This window comes from Callorhinus ursinus, unplaced genomic scaffold, assembly GCF_003265705.2.
Source record: "Callorhinus ursinus isolate GAN/ISIS: 27379988/994484 unplaced genomic scaffold, GSC_fseal_2.0 scaffold6, whole genome shotgun sequence".
NCBI classification, from domain to species: Eukaryota; Metazoa; Chordata; class Mammalia; order Carnivora; family Otariidae; genus Callorhinus; species Callorhinus ursinus.
Genome location: NW_027397068.1, coordinates 9,782,822 through 9,806,287, shown reverse-complemented (window position 1 = coordinate 9,806,287; position 23,466 = coordinate 9,782,822). Strand labels below are relative to the sequence as shown.

At 35.9% G+C, this 23,466-nt stretch overlaps 1 protein-coding gene across 1 annotated transcript; it reads right to left on the bottom strand.

Annotated features, from left to right (window-relative positions):
• Window positions 1–456: 456 nt before the first annotated feature.
• Window positions 457–21,455, bottom strand: SPACA1 (sperm acrosome associated 1). Its single transcript, XM_025862435.2, has 7 exons — window positions 21,096–21,455; window positions 15,792–15,848; window positions 8,634–8,735; window positions 7,819–7,925; window positions 7,024–7,159; window positions 2,365–2,485; window positions 457–1,820 (listed from the first exon to the last, which is right to left on the bottom strand). Exons 1-7 carry the CDS (start codon window positions 21,313–21,315, stop codon window positions 1,664–1,666), a joined length of 900 nt encoding a protein of 299 aa, XP_025718220.1. The 5' UTR covers window positions 21,316–21,455; the 3' UTR covers window positions 457–1,663.
• Window positions 21,456–23,466: the final 2,011 nt, after the last annotated feature.

Sequence of the window (23,466 nt, the reverse complement as noted above, 5' to 3'; positions counted from 1 at the left end):
AAACAAGGTGCATTCTTCCTGGTACAGACTCTCCTTTCCAATGTCACCAACAGTCACCACCCAAGCATTTCTGGTTGGTCTAGCAGAGAGGAGATAAGCTCTGGATGTTTTCACAGTGAAATGTTCTAGTCTGAAAGTGACACTTGGAACTTTGTCTCACAACTTATTGGTCAGAACTAGTTACATGGCCCCCACCCGACCATATGCCTGGAGAGTAGACAGAAATATTCAGTGAACAGCACTGAACTAAACCTGTTAACCTGACTGAACATTATTAGTCATTGAAATATAGTTAGAAACCACTGCTATTCATGGTTCTAAAAATAAAGATAATAATAACCATTCAAGAATGTTCAGCACCTATGCCATATTTAATCAGGAATAAGAAATAAGGAAGGCTGACTTTCTTTTTCACACTTATCTAGGAAGAAGAGGGGTGTCACCAAAAAACCACAATTATTTTGGAAGATTTTATTAAAACAATTTCTTTTCACTTTGAAGTCTCTAGTGGAATTCCCATAATAGATAACAGTCATTTTCCAGCCAATTCTCCATTGCTTCTCTCAAATACAAATAGAAAATAGAAAGCATGGATAATTCCACAACACAGCCTATTTCTAGGCTACTAGAGGGACATATACAATAATGCCCATTTACAGTGTCTTCTTCACAGATGGGCAGAGTTAATGCTGTCATCAGGTAAATCTTGTAATAAGAGCAACAAAGTTGGCATAGAATTCATCTATAAAAAATTAAGTGTATTTTGTGCTACTACCATAACCTCTGAAAATTAATTTCTGATAAGTCTACCAAATCAAACTGTCTAGTGCCTTGGCATCTTGCATGATAGTTGGCCAAAGCTGTATCACATAATGACACAGCACAAAATGACAGTGATGACGTTCAGAAATAAATAATGGCTTTGAGATGTTATTACCTGTATACCAAGCATAATGAAGGTTATCAGTGGACATTCAAAAGTCCTTAATTTATTTTTTCTGTGAGAAATACGGGGCATGTTAAATTTATATCATTTACTCAGCCATCTCCAAGTTCCACCCCAGTTCCTCCTCACAAATTTCTTATATACAATCTTAGTTACATTACCTAAAATAATGTAAAATGCTTTGAGGGATGCTTGGCACATAGTAGTTACCAAGTGTTGGTGGTTGTTGTTGCTGTTATTATTATTATTTCATGTCTTACAAATGATTCTTTGTATGTCACATGCCCTGCAGAAATTCTCAATTATGATTTGCTTTAGTTGTTCAACTCAGTGCTCCCAGAAGGGAGAAAGTCTAATATGCAAGGCATCTTCTATATTACATTTTTCTTATTTGGGACAAAACAGGCACATCACCTTGAAGTGATTGAACTGATCAAAAATGTGTTTAGAATATTATGTGTGTGTGTGTGTGTGTACCTCTAGGTAAATGTTACCAAGTAATTATCTGACATGGCAAATGTTGAGAACAAATTAACTTTTGAGAACTCCATCGCAAAGATACACTAACTAAAACAGCCCCTTCTCATATTATATTACCTTTAGACTGTGGGAAATCATTTGCAATATTATTAAAGTATTTCACCATATATTTTATTTTTATAGTAATGAATCTGATATGCTCTACTCTACTTTGGTTTCTTTTATACCATCCATATATCATTCATTCCATTCACTTAAAGCATCATCTTCATTTCCAGGTATTTCTGCTGGTGATTGGTCAAGAGAAGTTGAATCTTTGTATCTCGTTGAACTCAGCTCAGAGTGTATCTCAGCTGTTGAGGCTTTTTCTCCCCAGAAAGACTTGACTGCCCCCCTGGAGAAAAAGCAAAAACAAAACAAAAATCCATTAAGAACTGAAAACCAAAACTAAGTAGATGTATATAATTTTCTATAATTAGAAGTGCCTCCTTAGTCACAATTTATTTTTAGTTTGTGGTGCATCCACTGCATTTATGATAGTAGACGAGTCCTCAGACTGTACCAGGGGTGTAAACTCATGTAAGTATTAGAAATATTCTTTAAAAAAATGAATTAGAGTAGGTTACACTAACCAAGTTTTAGAGTTGTGAGAACTACAACTGAACAAAACACATATTCATTCAAAACATTCTTGTATTTTTTATCAATTACTACGTAAAATTATAAAAATTGTACTTAAATCTCTCTCGTGGTGAGAAGCAAGTCATGAGCTCAGGTAACCTGAAGTAGAATAGTTGCAGGACGTATATAGGGTTTTGGATTGTTACAAGACACGTGTGGGATGTGTCATGGGCAGGGCTTGGGGTTCATCAAACAAGGGGGGGACAACAAGGAGGACATCAAGCAAGGGTGATGACTCAGTTCAGCCCTTCACCTACCAGTTTATAATTATGAAGATCAGTATAAAGATCACGAATATACAGATAATAACTCCTATGGTCAGCACAAAAACTAGGACTGCATCAGTGTCTGGTCGGTTTGATCTTTTCATTTGCAGTTCTAGAGAAAAAACACACACCTGATGATTATTACTACTGGGGAAAAAAAAAGAGAGATATATCTAAATCGAAATTTTATATCTAAAAAACAACTCTAAAAAAAGACACAGAAAGAATTAGTGGAAAGAAAGTCATTAGTAAACTTGCTCATCACCTTTGAAATGTCCTTTTCAAACATGCAGAAAAGTTGAAAGAATTTAACAATGAACATCCTGTATTCCCACCACCCAGATACTACCATCAACATTTTACTATCCATTTATCCATCCTTCTACAAATTCATTGATTCATCTTATTTTTTCAATGCATCTCAACATAATTTGCTAATGTCTGCATACTTCCCATAAAAATCTTCAACAGGCATATCAAACAAGTTCAATACTTGTTTATATTTTTTCTCTCGAGGTAAAATTTACGATAAATTGCACAAAGATTTTAAATGTACATTTATTTAGTTTTGGCAAATGCAAACACACATATGTAATTCAAACCCTATGAAGACACAGAATATTGCTATACCTCATCAACTCCCTTGAGCCCTTCCCAGTTAATTCCTGACCCATCCTCCAGAGGCAACTACTCTACTGATTTTCTTTTCCACTACAGATTAGTTTTACCTATTTTAGAACTTTATAGGAATGGAAACATACACTATGTGTTCCTTCATGTAAGGCTTTTTTTCTCAGCCTGTTTTAAAGATTGACCCATACTGTTGCATTTATCAATAGTTTTTCCTTTTTGTTGATGATTAGTATTCCAATTTGTTTATTCATTCTTCTATTGATGGACATTTAGGCTGTTGCAGCTTTAAGCTATTATAAATAAACTACTATGAATATTTTTATGCAAGTCGTCTGCAAACATACATTTTCACTTCTCTTGGATAAATACCTAAGAGTGGAACTGCTGGATCATAGGGTAGAGGTATACTTTAGTTTTCCAAGAAACTGTAAGATCTTTGTCCAAACTGATTGTACTGGTTATACTATATGTTTTGTGAGTTTTTTTCTCTCTGGTTTTGGCTTGCCTTCTCATTTTTCTAATGATTTATTTTAATGAGCTAAAGTTTTTAATTTTGATGAAGCTTTATTTATCCCTTTTATGGTGATTGTTTTCTGAGTCATAACTAAGAAACCCTGCCTATTCCAGTATCATGCAGATTTTCTCCTAATTTAAAGCTTTATGGTTTCCATTTTAAAGCTTTATGGTTTTAGTTTTTATATTTAGGACTATGACATATTTCTAATTTCTATATATGTTGTAAGATAGGGTTTGAAGTTTATTTTTTATACAAATATCCACACAATACTTTTAAATCAGACATTCTCTCCCATATCTTTCTGCTCTTCCTGCAAATAAGGCTATTAAAGAGACAAGCCAGTCTACCATATGTATTATAACACTGCTACATTGTAAATTGGTGAAAAGCCAATTTACATCAAATATTACTTACTTTACCAACTATATAGCTTTCTTGTGGTTCTTCCCAGTCCCCCAAATCATAGGATCATAAAGAATTTGTGTGGAGAAGGACCAGAGAGATCACTAGATGCAACTACTGAATTACACAGATAAGTAAACCAATGTTCATTAAACGGTTCAAACCATTTAATGATTTGTGCAAGCTGTTCTATATATTGTAATATTTTAATTTTGGTAAGTACCACTCTATCAGAAGTAGTTTCCTGTATGGGCAATCTCAGCTGCTTGTCTGGATTTTTGTCCTTCATCTTTAAACACCATGGGGTACAAGTTTTCATTTTCCTTAGTAATTCTAGTGCTATAAACTTAATTAGTGATCTCACTAAATAGTTCCAAGTGTGAGAGAGAAATCACATCATATTTATATTCCAACATTGTTGGATTTTTAAAAACTTTTTGTTTTTGATAATTTTAGATTTACAGAAGCAGTGAGATTTTTTAAGCTCAAATGAAAGACACCTTTTAGGATTAAAACCCAAGAAGAAGAAATGCAAAATTCCTTTCCATTTATTCACTACCCTGCAATACTAGCCAAGAGAGAATGAAGAGTGAGAGGTAGAAAGGTTTTACTTTATTTCAAGGGTAGTCTTCTTGCAAGGATCACTTTTATATCTAGATTACTTTTATATCTAAAAAAATAGGCTGCATTTCCTATTGGAATTTCTTAATGAAAAATAGGCTGAATTTCGATGTTCTCACTTAAAGAAACTAAGCTTATGTTTGCATTCGTTTTCCAGGGCCATGATAACAGTACCACAAACTGGGTGAGTTAAAAACAACAGAAATTTATTGTCTCATAGTCCTAGAGGCTAAAAATCTGAATGCAAGGTATTGGTAAGGCCATGCTCACTCCAAAGGCTCTGGGGGTGGTCCTTCCTTTCTTCTTCCTACTTCTGGTGGCCCCAGATGTTCCCTGGCTTATGGCAATATAACTCTAATCTCTGCCTCTGTTTTCACATGTCTGTCTTCCCCCTGTGTGTCTTTGTGTCTTCATATGACATTCTCTTTTCTCTCATTCTGTATTTGTGTCCAAATTTCCCTCTTCTTATAAGGACACCAGTCATAGTGAATTAAAGGCCCACTCTATTCTAGTATGTATGACCTTGTCTTAGCTGAACAAATTACATCTGCAATGATCCTGTTTCCAAACACAGTCACATTCTGAGTTTCTGGTAGTTAAGACTTGAGAAGGGAGACACAATTCAATCCATAATAAAGCCTAACTATAAAGACAACTATTGTGGAAGTGAAAAATCTGATGTATAGGGGATGGATGGGAAATTTTCATTAACTAAACCATATTTACCCTAAAGATATTTCAATTGTGTACTTGTTTCAAGCCAGTACCATATTGTGTTGATATTTATAGGCAAAATATTTCTTTGATGTCCAAACAGCCAAAAGGGTCATTCACAGTGGTATTCCCAATTGTCATTTTTAAAAGAAACTAATTGATACCAAAGTGTTCTAAAAACATTTTGTCATTTAACCAGACCATGTACTGAGATGGCAGAGCTAACCCACCAGCCTTAGACTGCTACAAGAGAGAAGTCAACTTTGTCTCATTTAAGTATCATTAATGTCTAGCTTAGCTTTCACACTATCAAATGCATATTGACTTCTATGAAACAAACTGAGGGTTGCTGGAGTGGAGGGGGGTGGTGGGAATGGGGTAACTGGGTGATGGGCATTAAGGAGGGCTTGTGATGTGATGAGCACTGGTTGTTATATACAACTGATGCATCACTGAACACTACCTCTGAGACTAATAATATATTATATGTTAATTAACTGAATTTAAATAAAATAAAATAAAATTTTTAAAAAAGACTTCTAATCACAGGAAGAGCTATGGTCCTAACAAAGACTAGGCTGTGGGAACAAAAACTGAGAATGGCCCCCAAAAACCTTTAATACCCTGAACTAGTACTCACTGAGATATTTTTTAGTTTGATGAGGTTTGGTCCTTTCTTGCCTTTTTTAGCACTTTATTGAAATTATCCTTTTAATAACACTTGATATCTCAACATAAGAGTAAGATTATTAGCTTTCACCATAAATGTTTTTTTTAAAGACAGTAAAGACACTAAAGAAACTTAGAGTGTATTTTGAAAAGTCTTCCCTGAAACACTTTAGCTTATTTCCATTTTAATAGACAGTGTTATGCTGTATGGTATCTCTAAACTATAGCATAAATTCTTTACTTGGAGATTGAGAAAAGCTTCAAGAAATCCATGAATTCTCTTAAAATAGCAGGAAGCTTTTGGCCTATCTATTTATGTGGGTATTTTTCTGGGAAAAGCTTCCTGAGTCTTGATTGGATTCTCAAAAGAACTTGTGACCAAACCCCTTCATACCCTCAACAACAATGACAACCATAATAAAATGGTTAAGAGCAAAATAAACAAGAAGAAATAACTGGATATATTAGACATCATAGTCTAAACTGAAAGGACATGAACATGGATCCATTTTGCAAGGGAAGCACAGTTTCTAACATGTAATATTATATTCAGGACAAGATTTGTCTTTTGTGACATATATTGAGGACTGCATTATTATTTCATCAAAAAATATTGTCTTCAAATGAATAATTTTTAAAGAGCCATGTTTTGACACGTTTCTTAATTTTATTATTTTATTGTATCAAAACTTTTGTTAAGTATCCATGAGGACTCCGTGTATCCATTTTCACTTTTGTGATAGAAGTAAAAGAATTTAATTCAAGTTAGAGGACTGTTCTTTGGAGATGTTGCAGGAATGCACCAAGTTTCCCAAAGTGAAACACATCTGACTCTACTTTGTGAAAAAGAAATTAAGCACCACCTTGCAGAAAGTCTAAATGATATAAACCAGTGGTTTTCCAAAGGTTTTCTCTGAACCATCAACACCTGGGAACTTGTTAGAAATGCAAACTATTGTGTCAGCCCACCCTAGATCTACTAAATCAGAAACTCTGGGAGTGGGTCTATCAGTCTGTTTCAACGAACCCTCCACATGATTCTGATGCTTTTTAAAGTTTGATATAAGCAAACCAAAACATTACTGGGCACTTACCACTTGTTGTATAGACTGTGAATTTAATAGATGCTATTATTTCATTATTATCCAAGGTGGTACACTCAAAAGCCAAGGGATGAACTTCTCTGTGTACTTCCAGGATTGCTGAATCATTTGCAAGGATAATGGGTTGCTATTTAAAAAGGAAAAAAAAAGTACCAACATTCTTTATGTAAACTTAAGATCAGGAAACAATTTATTTCCCATAACAAAAGAACAGTCATTGTCTCTCAGTCTAGGATTTTTTAATTATGCACATGGATTTTAGAGTCAGACAGTCCAGACATCAAGTACTAACCCTACCACTTCTGCCTGTGTGACCCAGGACAAGGTACTCTCTGCTTCTCAGTTGCTTATCTGTAAAATGGGTATAATGATAAGGATTACCTCATGGATTGTTATGTGGGTTAAAAGAAACTGTGGTACTTGAGGTATGTCTGATATTTAATAAGCCCTCCATTAATGTTAGCTACTATTATCATCATACAATTCCTATATATACAAATGAAAACTTTGCTTCCAAAATAGAATACTTTATATAAAAGGGATGTTTTTAAGTTCTGATAATAGCTGACCCCAAGACATATGTAAAGTTTTAGCCCCACTTAATAATGCAATTGTTATTGCATTAAAATTCAATTAAACTAAAATCTCAATAATAACAAATAAGACTTTTAACTTCATTTTTGCAAACTGCTTCTAAAGAGAGGGTTTTCTGATAGCCATCAAGCACTGGGAAACATATTTTATCACTCACTAGAAAGCACCACATTACATACGTTTATTACTTACTTGGTCTGGCCTTAGAAGTTTCCATATATATTTGAAACGATTTACAGGAGATGTATGAATACATGCCAGTCTAACACTTTCAAGACTTTCTGAAACTGGTCTACCCCCTAAAAAAAAGAAAAATTAAATACATATATACCATTAGGCATGATAAATTGCTTTATAAAAAAGCTACTTTTAAAAGCCACTTTTGGTTTTAAAATCGATTATATGCTGGAAGTTCTCAAAATTATTATTGAGGGTTTGAGTGTAGAAGAGCAGAGAGGAGTGATGGATGCAAAGTAAAGTCACCAAAAGAAGCAGGTGGGACATACCATAGCTGTGTGTTCCTTTGGCAGAATAAATAGCAAGGACAACCAATTTAGTGATCTATTAGATTAAACTTTGAGACCTGCTAGTGGCTTTCAATTTACTGGTTAGAGACCCCCCACCCCAGTAGTGTAATATGATATAGAACAGCTTTCAAAGTTCCCAATTTAAAGTTTGCCAATCTACTGATAAAATGTCATTACCAAAATGTTAAGAGTGTTTCACTATAGGAAAGACTTGACCACAGACCCTGAGTACAATAAGGTTCCAGTGTATTATGGAGAATATACGTTAAATTTTAGACATCACAGAAAAATGTAAAGCGAAGGCAGAAAGGTACTAGGAGCTATAACTGTCTAGAGAAGTGGAATTTTAAATTTTATTGTAATTCCCTTTTAGTATATCAATTGATCAATTCCTTCCACCCATGGCAACCTGAGGTTAAGGCTATTTCCACAGAGTAAACTCTTCCCCTCCATCTCCCTCCAATGCAGAGTCCAACTCACAGCCACAATCTACTGGTCCATGGCATTCTTCCACCCGTACAATACACTTGGATTCACCTCCAGGGCATCCATTTGTTAGTATAACTTCTCTAATACCAACACCTTTGGTAAAAGAAATCAGCAAATGTTAAGAAAAATTCATTCCTCTTTCTTTACTTTTCCATCTAGGTCTTTTTTGAGACTTTTCTCCTAATTTCAGAAGTTAAATTCCTAAATTCAGAGTGACAATGCTTAGAATATTTTTATGTCCCTCATTTTGAATTATTTCATAAAACAGCATTTCCCAAAGTGAGTTACATGAAACACTGGTTCCTCTAGTTGTTACCATAAGAAAAAGGATTCCAAAATTATACACATTTGAAAATGATACATTAAATAAAATCAAAGTGTCCTCTTTATTACAGAATTTTGGGGGAACTTTTTTTTAATATGCTAGTAAATTAATGAGCTATTGTGTGTAAAGTTTCACAGATCTAAGATGTAAAATTTTTACATTTTAACATCTTTGAAATCAGAAATCAGAATTTATCTTAGAATTGACAGCATGTGACAAATTGGCAGCATTTTTCTTTTTTAGAGGTGCATAAAATATGCTTCTCATAGCTGACAAAAGTCTTAGATTTGACGAAATATAGTAGGACACAGGGTCTCCCAAATTTGTCTGGACATAGAAGTTTTAGAAATGGTTTTGGAGTTCTGGAGGACATTCCAAAAATCACATTTTAAAATATAAATGATGCTTTTTAATATTTAAATTAGTAAAGTCTCTCTATTAAATATGAGGACAAACTAGTAATGACCAAATCTCAATTTCTAACAAGACACTCTCTTGAGAATTACCGCACTTTTTTTTACAACAAGAAATCAAGTCTTTATTAACATCTCAGATCTCCATTAGGTTTGCTTTTCATTACCAGAATTGAGGAACATGATAAAATGTTCTATCATGCAAAACACACCGTATGTTAAGTGACCTGTGATAAGACAGTGTAGCTACAGGCTAAGGAAAAGTCCATCTTGATTTCCTTGTCTACCAGATTCCCTCTTTCAGCCCCTAAAGATGTTAATTATAAACCCATTCTCGAGGGCAAGGGAGAGTTGAAGTCTAGAGATGACTTACAACAGTGCTTCTCAAACTTTAGAGTGCATGCAATCACCTCAAAATCTTATTAACAGGCAAAATTCTGATTCATTAAGTCTGAAGTAGGTTCTGAGATTCTGCATTTCTAACAAGCTCCCAGGCGATGCTGACGCAGCTGGTCTGTGGACCAAACTGAGTAGCAAGGGAGAGGACTCTACATGAGATAAGGAAATGAAATGTTGGAAGAGGAAAGATCTCTTTTACTTTTAATTTTTCAATTTTAATTCCAGTATAGTTAACATACAGTGTTATATTAGCTTCAGGTGTACAATATCTTGATTCAACAATTCTATACATTACTCAGTGCTCATCATAAGTGTATTCTTTGAGAAAAGATCTCTTTTGATTAAAAGAGATGCCTAAGAATGCCTACAGTATAGATCCACTTGAATTTATAAAAGGTACCTCTCTAGATGCACAGCCTTATTCTGAAATGTATAAATATTTTCCAAGCAAGTTTATTTATGAATTTATTTAGCCAAATACAGTTCATTGCAATGATGTGTGTAGGTGTGAGACTTTCTGTAAGTCCAAGTAACACTAAAAATCTGCCTGGGTATTCCAGAAAAGAAAACTTTTTGACTGCTAAAATATTGTTTTGAGAGTTCAATAGAATTTTCACCAAAATGCTTTTTGTTCCTCTACTTGTTATAAACTGAAAATATTTTTTTTAATTTTTTTATTGAGCTCAGAAGTACTTTATTATAAGGTTGTGATCATCTTTTCTTTTTTAAAGGTTTATTTATTTATTTATTTGACAGAGAAAGAGAGAGTGCACAAGTAGGCAGAGAGGCAGGCAGAGAGGCAGGCAGGGAGGCAGGCAGAGGGAGAGGGAGAAGCAGGCTCTCCACTGAGCAGGGAACCTGACGTGGGGCTCGATCCCAGGACTCCGGGATCATGACCTGAGCCGAAGGCAGCCGCCCAACCGACTGAGCCACCCAGGCGCCCCTAAACTGAAAATATTTTTAAATATTTTAAAATATTTTAGATGTAAAATGCTGCCTTTTAAGGTATCTTTCTCCTTAGAATTTATCACCATCTGACATATTGCATGTTTTAATATTATTATTTTTTGTTTTTTTATATTATGTTCAGTTACATATACTACATCATTAGTTTTTGAGGTAGTGTTCAACAATACACTAGTTGTGGATAACGCCCACTGCTCATCACAACACATGCCCTTCTTAATACCCACCACCCAGTTACCCCACCCCTCTACCCCCTGTCCCTCCTGTAACCCTCAGTTTGTTTCCCAGAGTCAAGAGTCTCTCATGGTTTGTCTCCCTCTCTGATTTCTTCCCATTCAGTTTTCCCTCCCTTCCCCTGTGGTCCTCCGTGCTATTCCTTATGTTCCACATATGAGTGAAACCATATGATAATTGTCTTTCTCTGCTTGACTTATTTCACTTAGCATAATCCCCTACAGTTCCCTCCATGTCGATGCAAATAGTAGGTATTCATCCTTTCTGATGGCTGAGTAATGTCCCATTGTATATTCAAACCACATCTTCTTTATCCATTTGTCTGTTGAAGGACATCTTGGCTCCTTCCACAGTTTGGCTATTGTGGACATTGCTGCTATGAACATTGGGGTGCATATGCCCCTTCTTTTCACTAATCTGTATCTTTGGAGTAAATATCCAGTAGTACAATTTCTGGGTCATAGGATAGCTCTATACTTCTTGAGGAACCACCACACTGTTTTCCAAAATGGCTGTATCAACTTGTATTCCCAACAGTGTAAGAGGGTTCCCCTTTCTCCACATCCTCAGCATCATTTGTTGTTCCCTGTCTGGTTAATTTTGGCCATTCTAACTGGTGTAAGGTGGTATCTCATTGTGGTTTTGATTTGTATTTCCCTGATGGCTAGTGATGTTGAACATTTTTTCATGTGTCTCTTAGCCATTTGTATGTCTTCTTTGGAGAAGTGTCTGTTCATGTCTTCTGCCCATTTCTTGACTAGATTATCTGTTTTTTGGGTGTTTAGTTTGAGAAGTTCTTTATAGATCTTGGATACCAGCCCTTTATTTGAAATGTCATTTGCAAAAATCTTCTCCCATTCCATGGGTTGCCTCTTAGTTTTGACTGTTTCCTTTGCTGTGCAGAAGCTTTTTATCTTGATGAAGTCCCAAAAGTTCATTTTTGTTGTTTCCCTTGCCTTTGGAGACGTGTCTTGAAAGAAGTCACTGAGGCCAATGTCAAAGAAGTTACTGCCTATGTTCTCCTCTAGGATTTTGATGGATTCCTGTTTCACAGTGAGGTCTTTCATCTATTTAGAGTTTATCTTTGCATATGATGTAAGAGAATGGTCCAGTTTCATTCTTCTGCATGTAGCTGTCCAGTTTTCCCAGCACCATTTATTGATGAGACTGTCTTTTTTCCATTGGACATTCTTTCCTGCTTTGTTGAAGATCAGTTGACTATAGAGTGGAGGGTCCATTTCTGGGCTCTCTATTCTTTTCCATTGATCTATATGTCTGTGTTTGTGCCAATACCATGCTGTCTTAATGATTATTGCTTTGTAATATAGCTTGAAGTCAGGCATTGTGATCCCCCAGCTTTGGTTTTCTTTTTCAACAATCCCTTGGCAATTCAAGGTCTTTTCTGGTTCCACACGAACTTTAGGATTGTTTGTCCCAGCTTTGTGAAAAATGTTGGTGGTATTTTGATAGGGATTGCATTGAAAGTGTAGATTGCTCTGGGCAGCATAGAAATTTTAACAATGTTTATTCTTCCAATCCATGAGCATGGAATGTTTTTCCATCTCTTTGTGTCTTCCTCCATTTCTTTCATAAGTGTTCTGTAGTTTCTAGAGTATAGATCCTTTACCTCTTTGGTTACATTTATTCCTAGGTATCTTATGGTTTTTCGTACTATTGTAAATGGACTTGGCTTCTTAATTTCTCTTTCTTCAGTTACATCGTTAGTGTATAGAAATGCAACTGATTTCTGTGTATTGATTTTGTATTCTGCCACCTTGCTGAATTGCTGTATGAGTTCTAGTAACTTGGGGGTGGAGTCTTTTGGGTTTTTCACATAGATTATTATGTCATCTGTGAAGAGAGAGTTTGACTTCTTCTTTGCCAATTTGAATGCCTTTTATTTCTTTGTTGTTGTCTGATTGCTGAGGCTAGGACTTCTAGTACTAAGTTGAACAATAGTGGTGAGAGTAGACATCTCTATCATGTTCCTGACCTTAAGGGAAAAGCTCTGTTTTCCCCATTGAGAATGATATTCACTGTGGGCTCTTCATAGATGGCTTTTATGATATTGAAGTATGTTCCCTCTATTCCTATACTTTGAAGAGTTTTAATCAGGAAAGGATGCTGTATTTTGTCAAATGCTTTTTCTGCATCAATTGAGAGGATCATATGGTTCTTGTCTTTTTTATTAATGTGCTCTATCACGCTGATTGATTTCCAAATGTTGAACCACCCTTGCATCCCAGGAATAAATCCCACCTGGTCATGGTGAATAATCCTTTTTGGAAGGTACTCAAATACTTGGAAGTTAAAGAGCATCTTGCTAAAGAATGATTGGGTCAACCAGGAAATTAAAGAAGATCTTAAACAATTCATGGAAACTAATGAGAGTTAAAACACATTGGTCCAAAACCTATGGGATACTGTAAAGGTGGTCCTAAGGAGATCTACATAGCCATCCAAGCGTCTCTCAAAAAAGTAGAAAAATCCCAAATGCACAAGCTAAACTTACACCTAAAGGACTGGAGAAAGAACAGCAAGTAAGGCCTACACCAAGCAGGAGAAGAGAAATAATAAAAATTAGAGCAGAAATCAACGAAATATAAACCAGAAAAACAGAACAGATCAACGAAACTAGAAGCTGGTTCTTTGAAAGAATTAATAAGATTGATAAACCTCTGGCCAGACTTATCCAAAAGAAAAGGGAAAGGACCCAAATTAATAAAATCATGAATGAAAGGGGAGAGATCATGACTAACACCAAGAAATAAAAACAATTATTAGAAATTATTACCAGCAACTATATGCCAACAAATTAAGCAATCTAGAAGAAATGGATGCATTCCTGGAAACTTATAAACTACCAATACTGAAAGAGGAAGAAATAGACAATCTGAACAGACCAATAACCAGCAAGGAAATTGAAGTAGTAATCAAAAACCTCCCAAAAAACAAGAGTCCAGGGCCAGATGGCTTCCCAGGGGAATTCTACCAAACATTTAAAGAAGAAATAATACCTATTCTACTGAAGCTGTTTCAAAAAATAGAAATAGAAGGAGAACTTCCAAACTCGTTCTATGAGGCCAGCTTTATTATTATTTTTGTCTTTGCCCCTATATAAACTCCTTGAAGGCAAGGGGTTTCCTCTGCTTCGTTCTAGCACTTGTAACAATGACTGGCACACAGTAGGCAAAATTCAAAAAATCATTTGATGAATGAATATGTAATTTCTGAAACACATCTTTAAATAATAGAGTAATACAACAAAAATTACTAGAATTGTCATAAAAATAATTCTCTACCTGTGAAACTTCGCAAGGCAGCAAAAGAAAGATGTAAATTACAAATGAATATTCACAAGTTTATTACATGTATTCCTCTACTTTGTGACTCTGACCCACTAAGAAGTTAAAGTAAAAAATGGGCTTAAAATTAACTTAAGGGACAGAAAGTAGAATAGTGACTGTCAAGGGCTGGTGGGGAGGGGTGAGCAGAGAGTTAGTGTTTAATGGGTATGGAGGTTTCACTTCAGGATAATGAAAAAGTTCTGGAGATGGATGGTGGCAATGGTCGCACAACAATCTGAATGTGTTTAATGTCACCGAGTTGTACATTTAAAAATGGATAAAAAAGTAAATCTTCTGTTAGGTTTATTTTGCCACAATAAAAATATGTTAACTCAAATATAAATAATTCAGGTGTAATTTTTTAAAAAAATCATTCTGCTCTAGGTCTGCATGGATTTTCTGTCTTCTTACCATTTGGCTTTTGTTTTTTCCTCCCTTTACTATCCTTTTTCCAAGGCAGTTCTATTTAGAATAAACTTAATTTCATTGTGAATTATTTATTGTCTTCTCAGTATGCTAGTGTATAGAGGTTCTCAAAGTGGTTGTCAAAAGATGGTCTTCTAACCAGCAGCATCAGCTTTATTTGTGAACTTGTTTAGAAATACACATTCTTCGGCTCCTGCAAAGACCTAGTGAATTAGTAACTCTGGGCTAGGTCAAGCAGTCCGTGTCTTTTTTTTTTTTTTTAAGTTTTTTGTTTTTGTTTTTGTTTTTTATTTGACAGAGAGAGACACAGCGAGAGAGGGAACACAAGCAGGGGGAGTGGGAGAGGAAGAAGCAGGCCTCCCACGGAGCAGGGAGCCCGATGCAGGGCTCGATCCCAGGACCCTGGGATCATGACCCGAGCCGAAGGCAGACGCTCAACGACTGAGCCACCCAGGCGCCCCAAGCAGTCTGTGTTTTAACAAGCCCTGCAGGCACCCAGGGTGAACACTTAAGTTTGAGAAACACTGGTCTATTTATAGTACGTGTAGCCTTAATCCCTCCCCCATGTAAGAGATTTTATGTCCAATTTCTATTCATGGAATTATAGAAGGAAGTCATAGTTTTGAATATTATCTTCCCCCCAAAGCTAATACCTCTTTTCTCCAAGACATAACATATGAATTGGAGAAATGTAGAATTTAGACTAGACTATTACAAATAGGCAAATTTCTTGATTTGCCACACAGTGTGTGGGAAGACATCTGCTGAGATGCATTGGAAGATCTTTCATCTTCTGAACATCTGTGAGATAAAGTTTTACTTGGTGAAGGCAATTTATGCCAAAAAAATATAGGGAGCTGGCTTAAAATAAGACTTAGAGGTTATGAACTGAAAATATCTTATCTTTTGAGTTTTGTGTGTAAATTACAGTTTGAGAGATAAATGAAAGTACACAAATTACAAATAAAAATTGCCAGTTTTTACCTTTCCTTCCCCCCAAAATACAACATTGTTGATTTGTCTGCTCTATGCTACTTACCACATGTAACGGTGCACATCCCAAATTCTACTTCTTTGACTACTGTCGTATTTGAAACTAAACATAAAGTGCAAAGATACATTATTTAATCATATGAAAACTTCATAGGAAAACTCTTACTTGAGGATGAGGGATACAAGCACTTATCATATGAGAAGCAGATAATTTTTAAGTTTTATTAAATCAGAAAAGCAATGTCATTCCTAGTACATCTTTTATTATTGCTTAAATCAAAATAATCCTAAACCTTTAAAGTAATGAATTAAATTAGGAAATACCTTGCAAAGGTCTATATTTAAACTTTTACATAAACTAAAAATATTTTTTTATCAGCTCAGTACAAGGTGAGTTAAAGTTCTATAGGTGAGAAAAGAAAAGAAACAAAAGCTTGCCAATTATGAGGCCCAATTTTTCTATTCTCTATTTTTCAAAAAAATTTGAGTGCATCATTTCCATCTAAAAATAAGTCTTCATACCAAATGTTCATTAAAATTATGTTGTAGAATGGTTCTATACATTCTAAGGCTAAGATGATAAATTATTTCTAAGAACTTATTTCAACACTTTATTTAGCAGGATAATTTAGGAATATACATGTATTTGAGTAGTCAAATATTATTGATTTTAAACCACATGTTTCTCTGTTTCTAATTGTTCTGAAGTTTGGCATTATTTCCACCAGCTCTAGGATATAACCAATTCTTCATAGCAGATTAGGACTAATATCTCAATATAAAAAAATATGACATGAGGTGTTAGAATTATTTTTTAAGCATTGTATACTAAATTGATAATATTACATGGAAAAGTGCAATGGAACTGGAGTCCAAATTGCTGCTTCTACAACTAATCAGCTGAGTTTGAGCAAATTACATAAACTCTGTTAGGCCTAGTTAGCTCTTCTGCAAAAATTCGGAAGGGAGAACGTATCTTATTTGATTAAGAATTAAATGAGAGTATTTGCAAGAATTAAATGAGAATATATGTGAAAACATTCTGTAACTTAGTTCTATAAACATGCTTAAGAAATCATAACTTCATTCACACTCAGTGCACATCACATTTTTTTTCCTATTCTGATTACTGTAAGACAATACCTTCATAAACACTGCTATTCTATACTTACAAGCACCAAATACAGTTCTCTGAATACATAGTATGCTCTTGATATATATATGTTAAGTAAATCAATATTAACTTTGTTAAATTATTTGGACTATCATGATCAATTCTGAATTGACATTTTTGCTTGAAATGCCTACATACTTTCTGCTGGCACATTATGAGATATAAATTAAAAGCCAAATCTTAAAACATAGAAACACAGGTAGGAGAATGAGTTAACACTTTTAGACTTTTAAATATAATCTCTTTTCAAAAACCATTAAAAAAACTATTAGTCAATTAATCAATCAGCCCTACTATTCACTACCTATGCTATTTTAAGAAAGTTACTTAAGTTCTCCTAACTTCAGAAAAAGGTTGGATTTAATAAGGTGATCTCTAAAGTCCCTTTTGGCTTTGAGTGCCCACTAGATCAACCAATTGGACTTCCATTTTTGCTGGGAATCCTATAATGGTGGGTCAGAGAAATTACATGTATCCGGACTTCAGTATTGTATTTGTCAAAATTTCCTGTTATATACCTGAGTTAAAAAGGAGAAATATGGTCTGAATGTCAGTAAACTTTTATGTGTAACTCATTAAACAGTAATATCCACTGATGCTAACTAACTGATTGGTGTCAATGTGTAAGGAATGATGTGTCACAGGACTCTGTCCTGTTTAATATTTTTATTAAGGACTTGGAAAATATTGGTATCATGCTGAGTTCAGAGATTCTGAAAAACTAGGAAGGACAGCAAATATGTTTGAAGATAAATCTGGCTCTAAAAATGCCACGATGGAATACTATGCAAGCCTAACAAAATGAAACCTTACAGAAATAAGCCTTGCATGTAGAGCTGAAAAGTAACTGTCCCCAAAATGTGATAGGCTGTCTTAATTTGATAGAACAGGTGAAAATGAGTGGATATTTCAATAATAATTTCAATAGGAGTCAAGACTATCATGAGGCCACCCTAAAAATCTACTTGGTTTTAGACTTTACTGATAAAAGCCTGTAATCCACAATGATGCAGATAATGATCCTACTCTTTTTGTTCTGGCCAGATCCTGGAATGTTCTCTTCAATTCTGGACAGCACACTTTAACTCTTGGTATATACCATCAGAGTCCAATTTTAATTTTTGAATTTCTTTTTTAAGAGCTCATATATAAGGTTGATTTTCATAACTTTTATTCTTAGAGGTGTTCCAAAGAAAAAGAGAAAATACAGTCTTATTCATATAGGGTAAAACTTATTTTAAAGAATGAAACTCATTCTATTTTGCAATTATTATGTAGGTCTATAAATGTAAGGTCCCTTTTATAAATGTAAGGATATAGGTATAGGATAACTATAAATCTAAGGGTCTAGATATAGCTATACCCTTAGATTTATAAAAGGTGTAAGTGTATATAAAATGTATAAAAGGTATGGGGGAACATAAGAGGTATGACTATAAACCTAACATATTTTAGTAATTTTTCCTATATTTTTGAACATTTAAACATCCATAATGATGGATTTTATTACTTCTTATTGATTATTCCCAGCTATGTGTTTAAAAAAAAAAAAGAGTAAGATAATAAATGGAAGTTTGGAAATCCTTAGAAGGATGATGAAATTGTAAAATAAATCATAGCTATTATATCATCCTTTGTTTTCTTATTTCTTTGCCCCAAGTATTGCATCATCTCTCAGGAAGATATAAAAGAACTCTAGAGGCACCTTTCGGATAGTCTATTTTCAGCTTGCCATTGGACACAGTTGAGGTTTTTTAATTTCTTTTTTTTTTTTTTGGTCCATTAAAGGTAAAGAGAAGAAAATTGACAGAGAAAAAATTTCACAATTGTTGGATGAATCAGAAGATGAACACAGACAGCAGCACCTCAGATGCTGATGATGGTGAAATTGATTGCATAAGCAAAATGAGAGATGGCGATAACTTAGATGAATATCCTAGATGAATTCTAACTCAAGAATCAATTAATACTACATTTCTAAGGATGAAAAGGATATATGGTATTCTCATCCAGTTAGTCTTTCAATAGGAAGGACTTGATCCTGATATGTTTTTTGAAAAGAAGCTGGACCATACTGCTTTGCTAAAAGGATATGGACAACATTCTTTCCTTTTTAAAGCTGTTTATCCACCAAAATTTACCTAATAACAGATTTGTAAATGGATAGATCATGATGGCAGGTATGTATACAAAGGTGACTAAAAAGAAAATAGATGATGTAGAAATGAATAAAATTCACTGGACCAATCATTCTAAGTGGTGTTTATAAACCTAAAATGAAAACATTTTGCAATTATGGAGCAAATAACAAGGTAGTGGTCACATCAACAAAATATGCAGCTTCACAGTTTTCAAAAGTATTGTTTTGACAATGCACAAAGTAATAAACTAGAATCTATTAGAGATGTACTTGAAATCCGGAATCAGTATTTATAAGACTGATACACTCCAGACTCATGCATAACAGTTAGTGAGCATTTGGTTACATTCAAAGTATCTTTCCCATTTGGGATATATACATCTTCAAAACCAGGAAATATGGAATAAAAGTTTGGAGTTTTCCATATTTACATTCTTATTAAAATTTCAAATTAGTTGTTTTCATTAACCCTTTATTCTTACTTTTGTAAATTACTTGTAAAATGCCTTAAAAGAAAAAAAAATGTTCATTGGATAGCAATTAGTGATGAATGTTTTTACTGGTCCATTGAGGGTTAAAAGGGGCTTTGCCAAATTTTAATAACTCTGGAAATTTTCCAATCTTAGACACCTCCAACTGTTTACAGTTCTGAATTCTCACTCTCCCCAGGAAAAAGCAACTATGCATGAAATCGTAGATTTAAAATTCAAAAAGGTACACTGACGCCCTAAAGTTCACAGATGAGGAAACTGAGACAGTGAGAGAATAAGTAACTTGCCTACATTTTAATTTGTATCTAAGGCATTGTAACTTCATTGCCTGGGGTTAGCTTAAACCGTAGCATTTTACAGGTAGAACTATCCCTTGAACGGTTTAATACTAAAATTAATTCAATTAGTTTTAAAACTAGAGTGAAGCAACAGCTATTAAATTTTAGAACATGTTTTCTTGTCTAGTCTCTTTCACATTTCCAAAGTCGAGGACCTCTCCAAGCTCCCTGTAATGTAATGTTATGATGGCAATGCAAACCTCCATCCCACTATTAACCTCAGATAGTTAATTTCTTTCCATCGCTGAAGGTCACTATCTGTCATCAGGAAATTAAAGAAAGGCAGATAAATATAGCACCTATTCTATATGTATAGGAGACAGGAGATTGCCAAGGATATTAAAAGAATCTTGGCCAGGTCATTTATAGGGAAAGGGAATCATTTTTCCTTTAGATGGCTGCAAACCAGCAACTGGCCTTCTACCGCCCAGCATGAGAGTTACTAACCAATATAATATGTATAATAGCTTGTCAAGTTTTATTGCTTAATAAGCCAGCAGAATAAGGCAAATTTATGGACCAAGCACAGGCTCCTTCTCCCTTGGTTAACAGGTATCCAACAAAACCACTAGTTGGATCCCTTGATAGGTGTATTCTACTACCACCATTCCTCTGTGGATGGAAGTTCAATGCACAATTACACCACCAGGCTACAGAGATGCTCAAGGGCAGAGCTGCATGAAGCTGCCATGGGGCTTCTGGGCAGTTTTGTCAGCATTTTGGTTTAAGATGTGTCAGTGAGGGGAATTCTTAACTCTTTTGAGTTCCAACCTAAAGAGCAAATGCGGAAAGGAGGAAGACATCAAGCAATTTGGAACTTCAAAAACAAACAAACAAAACAAAACTACAACGGGAAAGAAAACATGTAACTGCAAGGAGTCAAAATAATTTCCATTGGTGAGAGGTTACTCCCCGACTCCTACCCCTTAAAAAAGGTGGGGGGAGGGCATCTTTTTCCCTGTCCAGAGCAATATTTAACAATAAATCTGTAACAACGTCTATGTACGTGCTTGTTTTTCTTGCTGTGGCCTTGGAAAATTAGCACATTGTCTTCAAGGCCATTAGGCATATGAAAAAAGTATAAATTCGAGGCTGTCTGCAAGAGAGCTCTACAGATGTTAACAGGGATAATAATTCTCATTGTCCTCGCACGGAGGGCAGGGCTTTGCCCTCAACTGGCCCCCGGCAAGGGGCCTCCCGCCCTCACCATCCTCCTCAGGCACAGACTGGGCTTCGTTCTCAGCCTCGCTCTCGCTGTCGGCCTCCTCGTCGCCCTCATTCTCGCTCTCGCCCTCGCCCTCGCGGGCCAAGCCGGGATCCTGGGCGGCGGTGACGTTCGTCCCACACGCGGACTGGAGGCCAGCCAGGAGCAGCCAGCCGACCGTCAGCAGCAGCCCGTTGGAGCAGCCCGCGTCCCCGGGGCTCATGGTTCTCGGCCCCGACGGCCGACCAAGGTGCAGTCGCAGCCGCCCGCTCCTGACAAGAGGTGCGTCGAAGAGAAGAGCCGCCGGCCTCCGAACCCCCGAGCCGCGCCCGGGCAACCATTGAGGCGTCACGGCTCGTCACGGGCGAGCAGAAGGCCAGCCGGCCTCTCCATGCCGTTGGAACGCGCGCAGGACCACCTGTCGCACCTCGTTCGGCACTTCCGACGGCGCTTGAGCCGCGCGGCGCGCTTTCCGGCGTTGCAGGTGCGCAGGCGGCGGCGTCGGCCGCGCGCATTTCCTCCGTTACTAAGCAACCCGCTAGCCATAGCCTCTGGCCTTTCTCTCGCGCCCTTCTCTCTTCTGAAAGACCTTCGTCCTTCCTACGTTTACTCCTCTCCAAAAATTTATCTTGTTATTCCAAGTTTGATTAGATCTAATAGCTACAATGTGGTAGTAAGAGAATATTGATGAGTAGATGGTTCAATAGATTTATATGTAAAATTTGAAACAGAACTCATTTGGCTATTTTTCTGCATGATATTATCCCATACTTTGAGGTATAATGTCAATTCCTATGGGACACGGACTGAAGCATAACCTACAGCAAAGTGAACTTGAGGCATAAACTCTGGCTTTTGGAACATATGTATGTCCAGCCAAGGCAGACTAACAGATAAGTAACTGATAAAGGTGTTAGGAGGGTCTTATAAATAACTTCTGTTATTTATTTATTTTTTTAAGATTTTATTTATTTGACAGAGAGAAACACAGCGAGAGAGGGAACACAAGCAGGGGGAGTGAGCGAGGGAGAAGCAGGCTCTCCGCTGAGCAGAGAGACCGATGCGGGTCTCGGTCCCAGGACCCTGAGATCATGACCTGAGCGGAAGGCAGACGCTTAACGACTGAGCCACCCAGGCGCCCCAACTTCTGTTATTTATAACAAAAGTAGATTACTTGAAACAAAAGCAAGAATTTTTATTTGAATTTTTCTCACAAAGTCTTCTGGTTGAAATAAGTAAAAGACAAGAACTGCTAAAAATGATCAGTATTCAAGTTTGAATTGGTACTGGGAGGAAGTCTCTGGTAATATTTTATATTAACTAAAAATATCATAAAATACTGTAGTGCCTGACAAGATGAGGAGGGATATTAAAATGGGAAATTTAGGAATGATCTTGAGAGACAAAGACCTTTGTGTCATGGTCAAATTAATAAGTCAAAATTTTTCCTTTTTAAATGCTGAGAAAAACAATGTTTTCAAATAAAACTTTAAAAAGAAGATCTATGGTGGGGTGCCTGGATGGTTCAGTTGATTAAGTGTCTGACTCTTGATCTTGGCTCAGGTCATGATCTCAAGGTCCTATGATTGAGCCCCATGCCTGACTCCAAGCTGGGCGTGGAGCCTGCTTAAGATACTCTCTCTCTTCTTTTCCTGCTGCCCCTCCCCTCTGTGCACTCTCGCTCTTAAAAAAAGAAGAAAAAGATCTATAGTATTTCACAGGCAACATTGTTGAGTGCTTCAAAGGTCAATTTAGGACACATTTTTCTGAAAATATTTTTTTTGGGTAAAGGAAGTCCCATAAACTCTAAGATATGTAATTTAACTCAAGGAAAAATTAATGACCAAATAAACAGCTTCAAAGACAATCTAAATGGAAATTAAAGATCTCAAAGAGGAGCTGAAAGACTTGACTCTGAAATAAAGAATGTTAAAATATTATCTGTAATAGCAACAATACAAATCACTTATAAAATATTGTGAATATTGTGTTATTCATCTAGGTTATAAGAAAAAGTATATCTGTCATAAGAAAAAGTATATCTGTCCTCAACAAAATTTACTATCTCCAGTTGAAGCCACAAATAAGTGAAAGGTAAATATTGATGATACACTATTGAGAAGGGTTGACCCTATTCTAACTTGAATACCAAGGACCAGGAATTACATCCTCAGTCTTCTGACCCGCCTCACTTTAGTTCACTCAGCTCCTCTTACCCTGCCTGGCTTTAAACATCTTTACCCCTAGATCCAGGTTGCAAGGAGCAGAGGTTGCGCCAGTCTTCTGTGACTTCTCCTCACTCCAACCAAACAAACATTCTCATCTCTCCTGGTCTGACTTTACCTTGAACTTCCTTTGTGTGAGTAAACTTGGC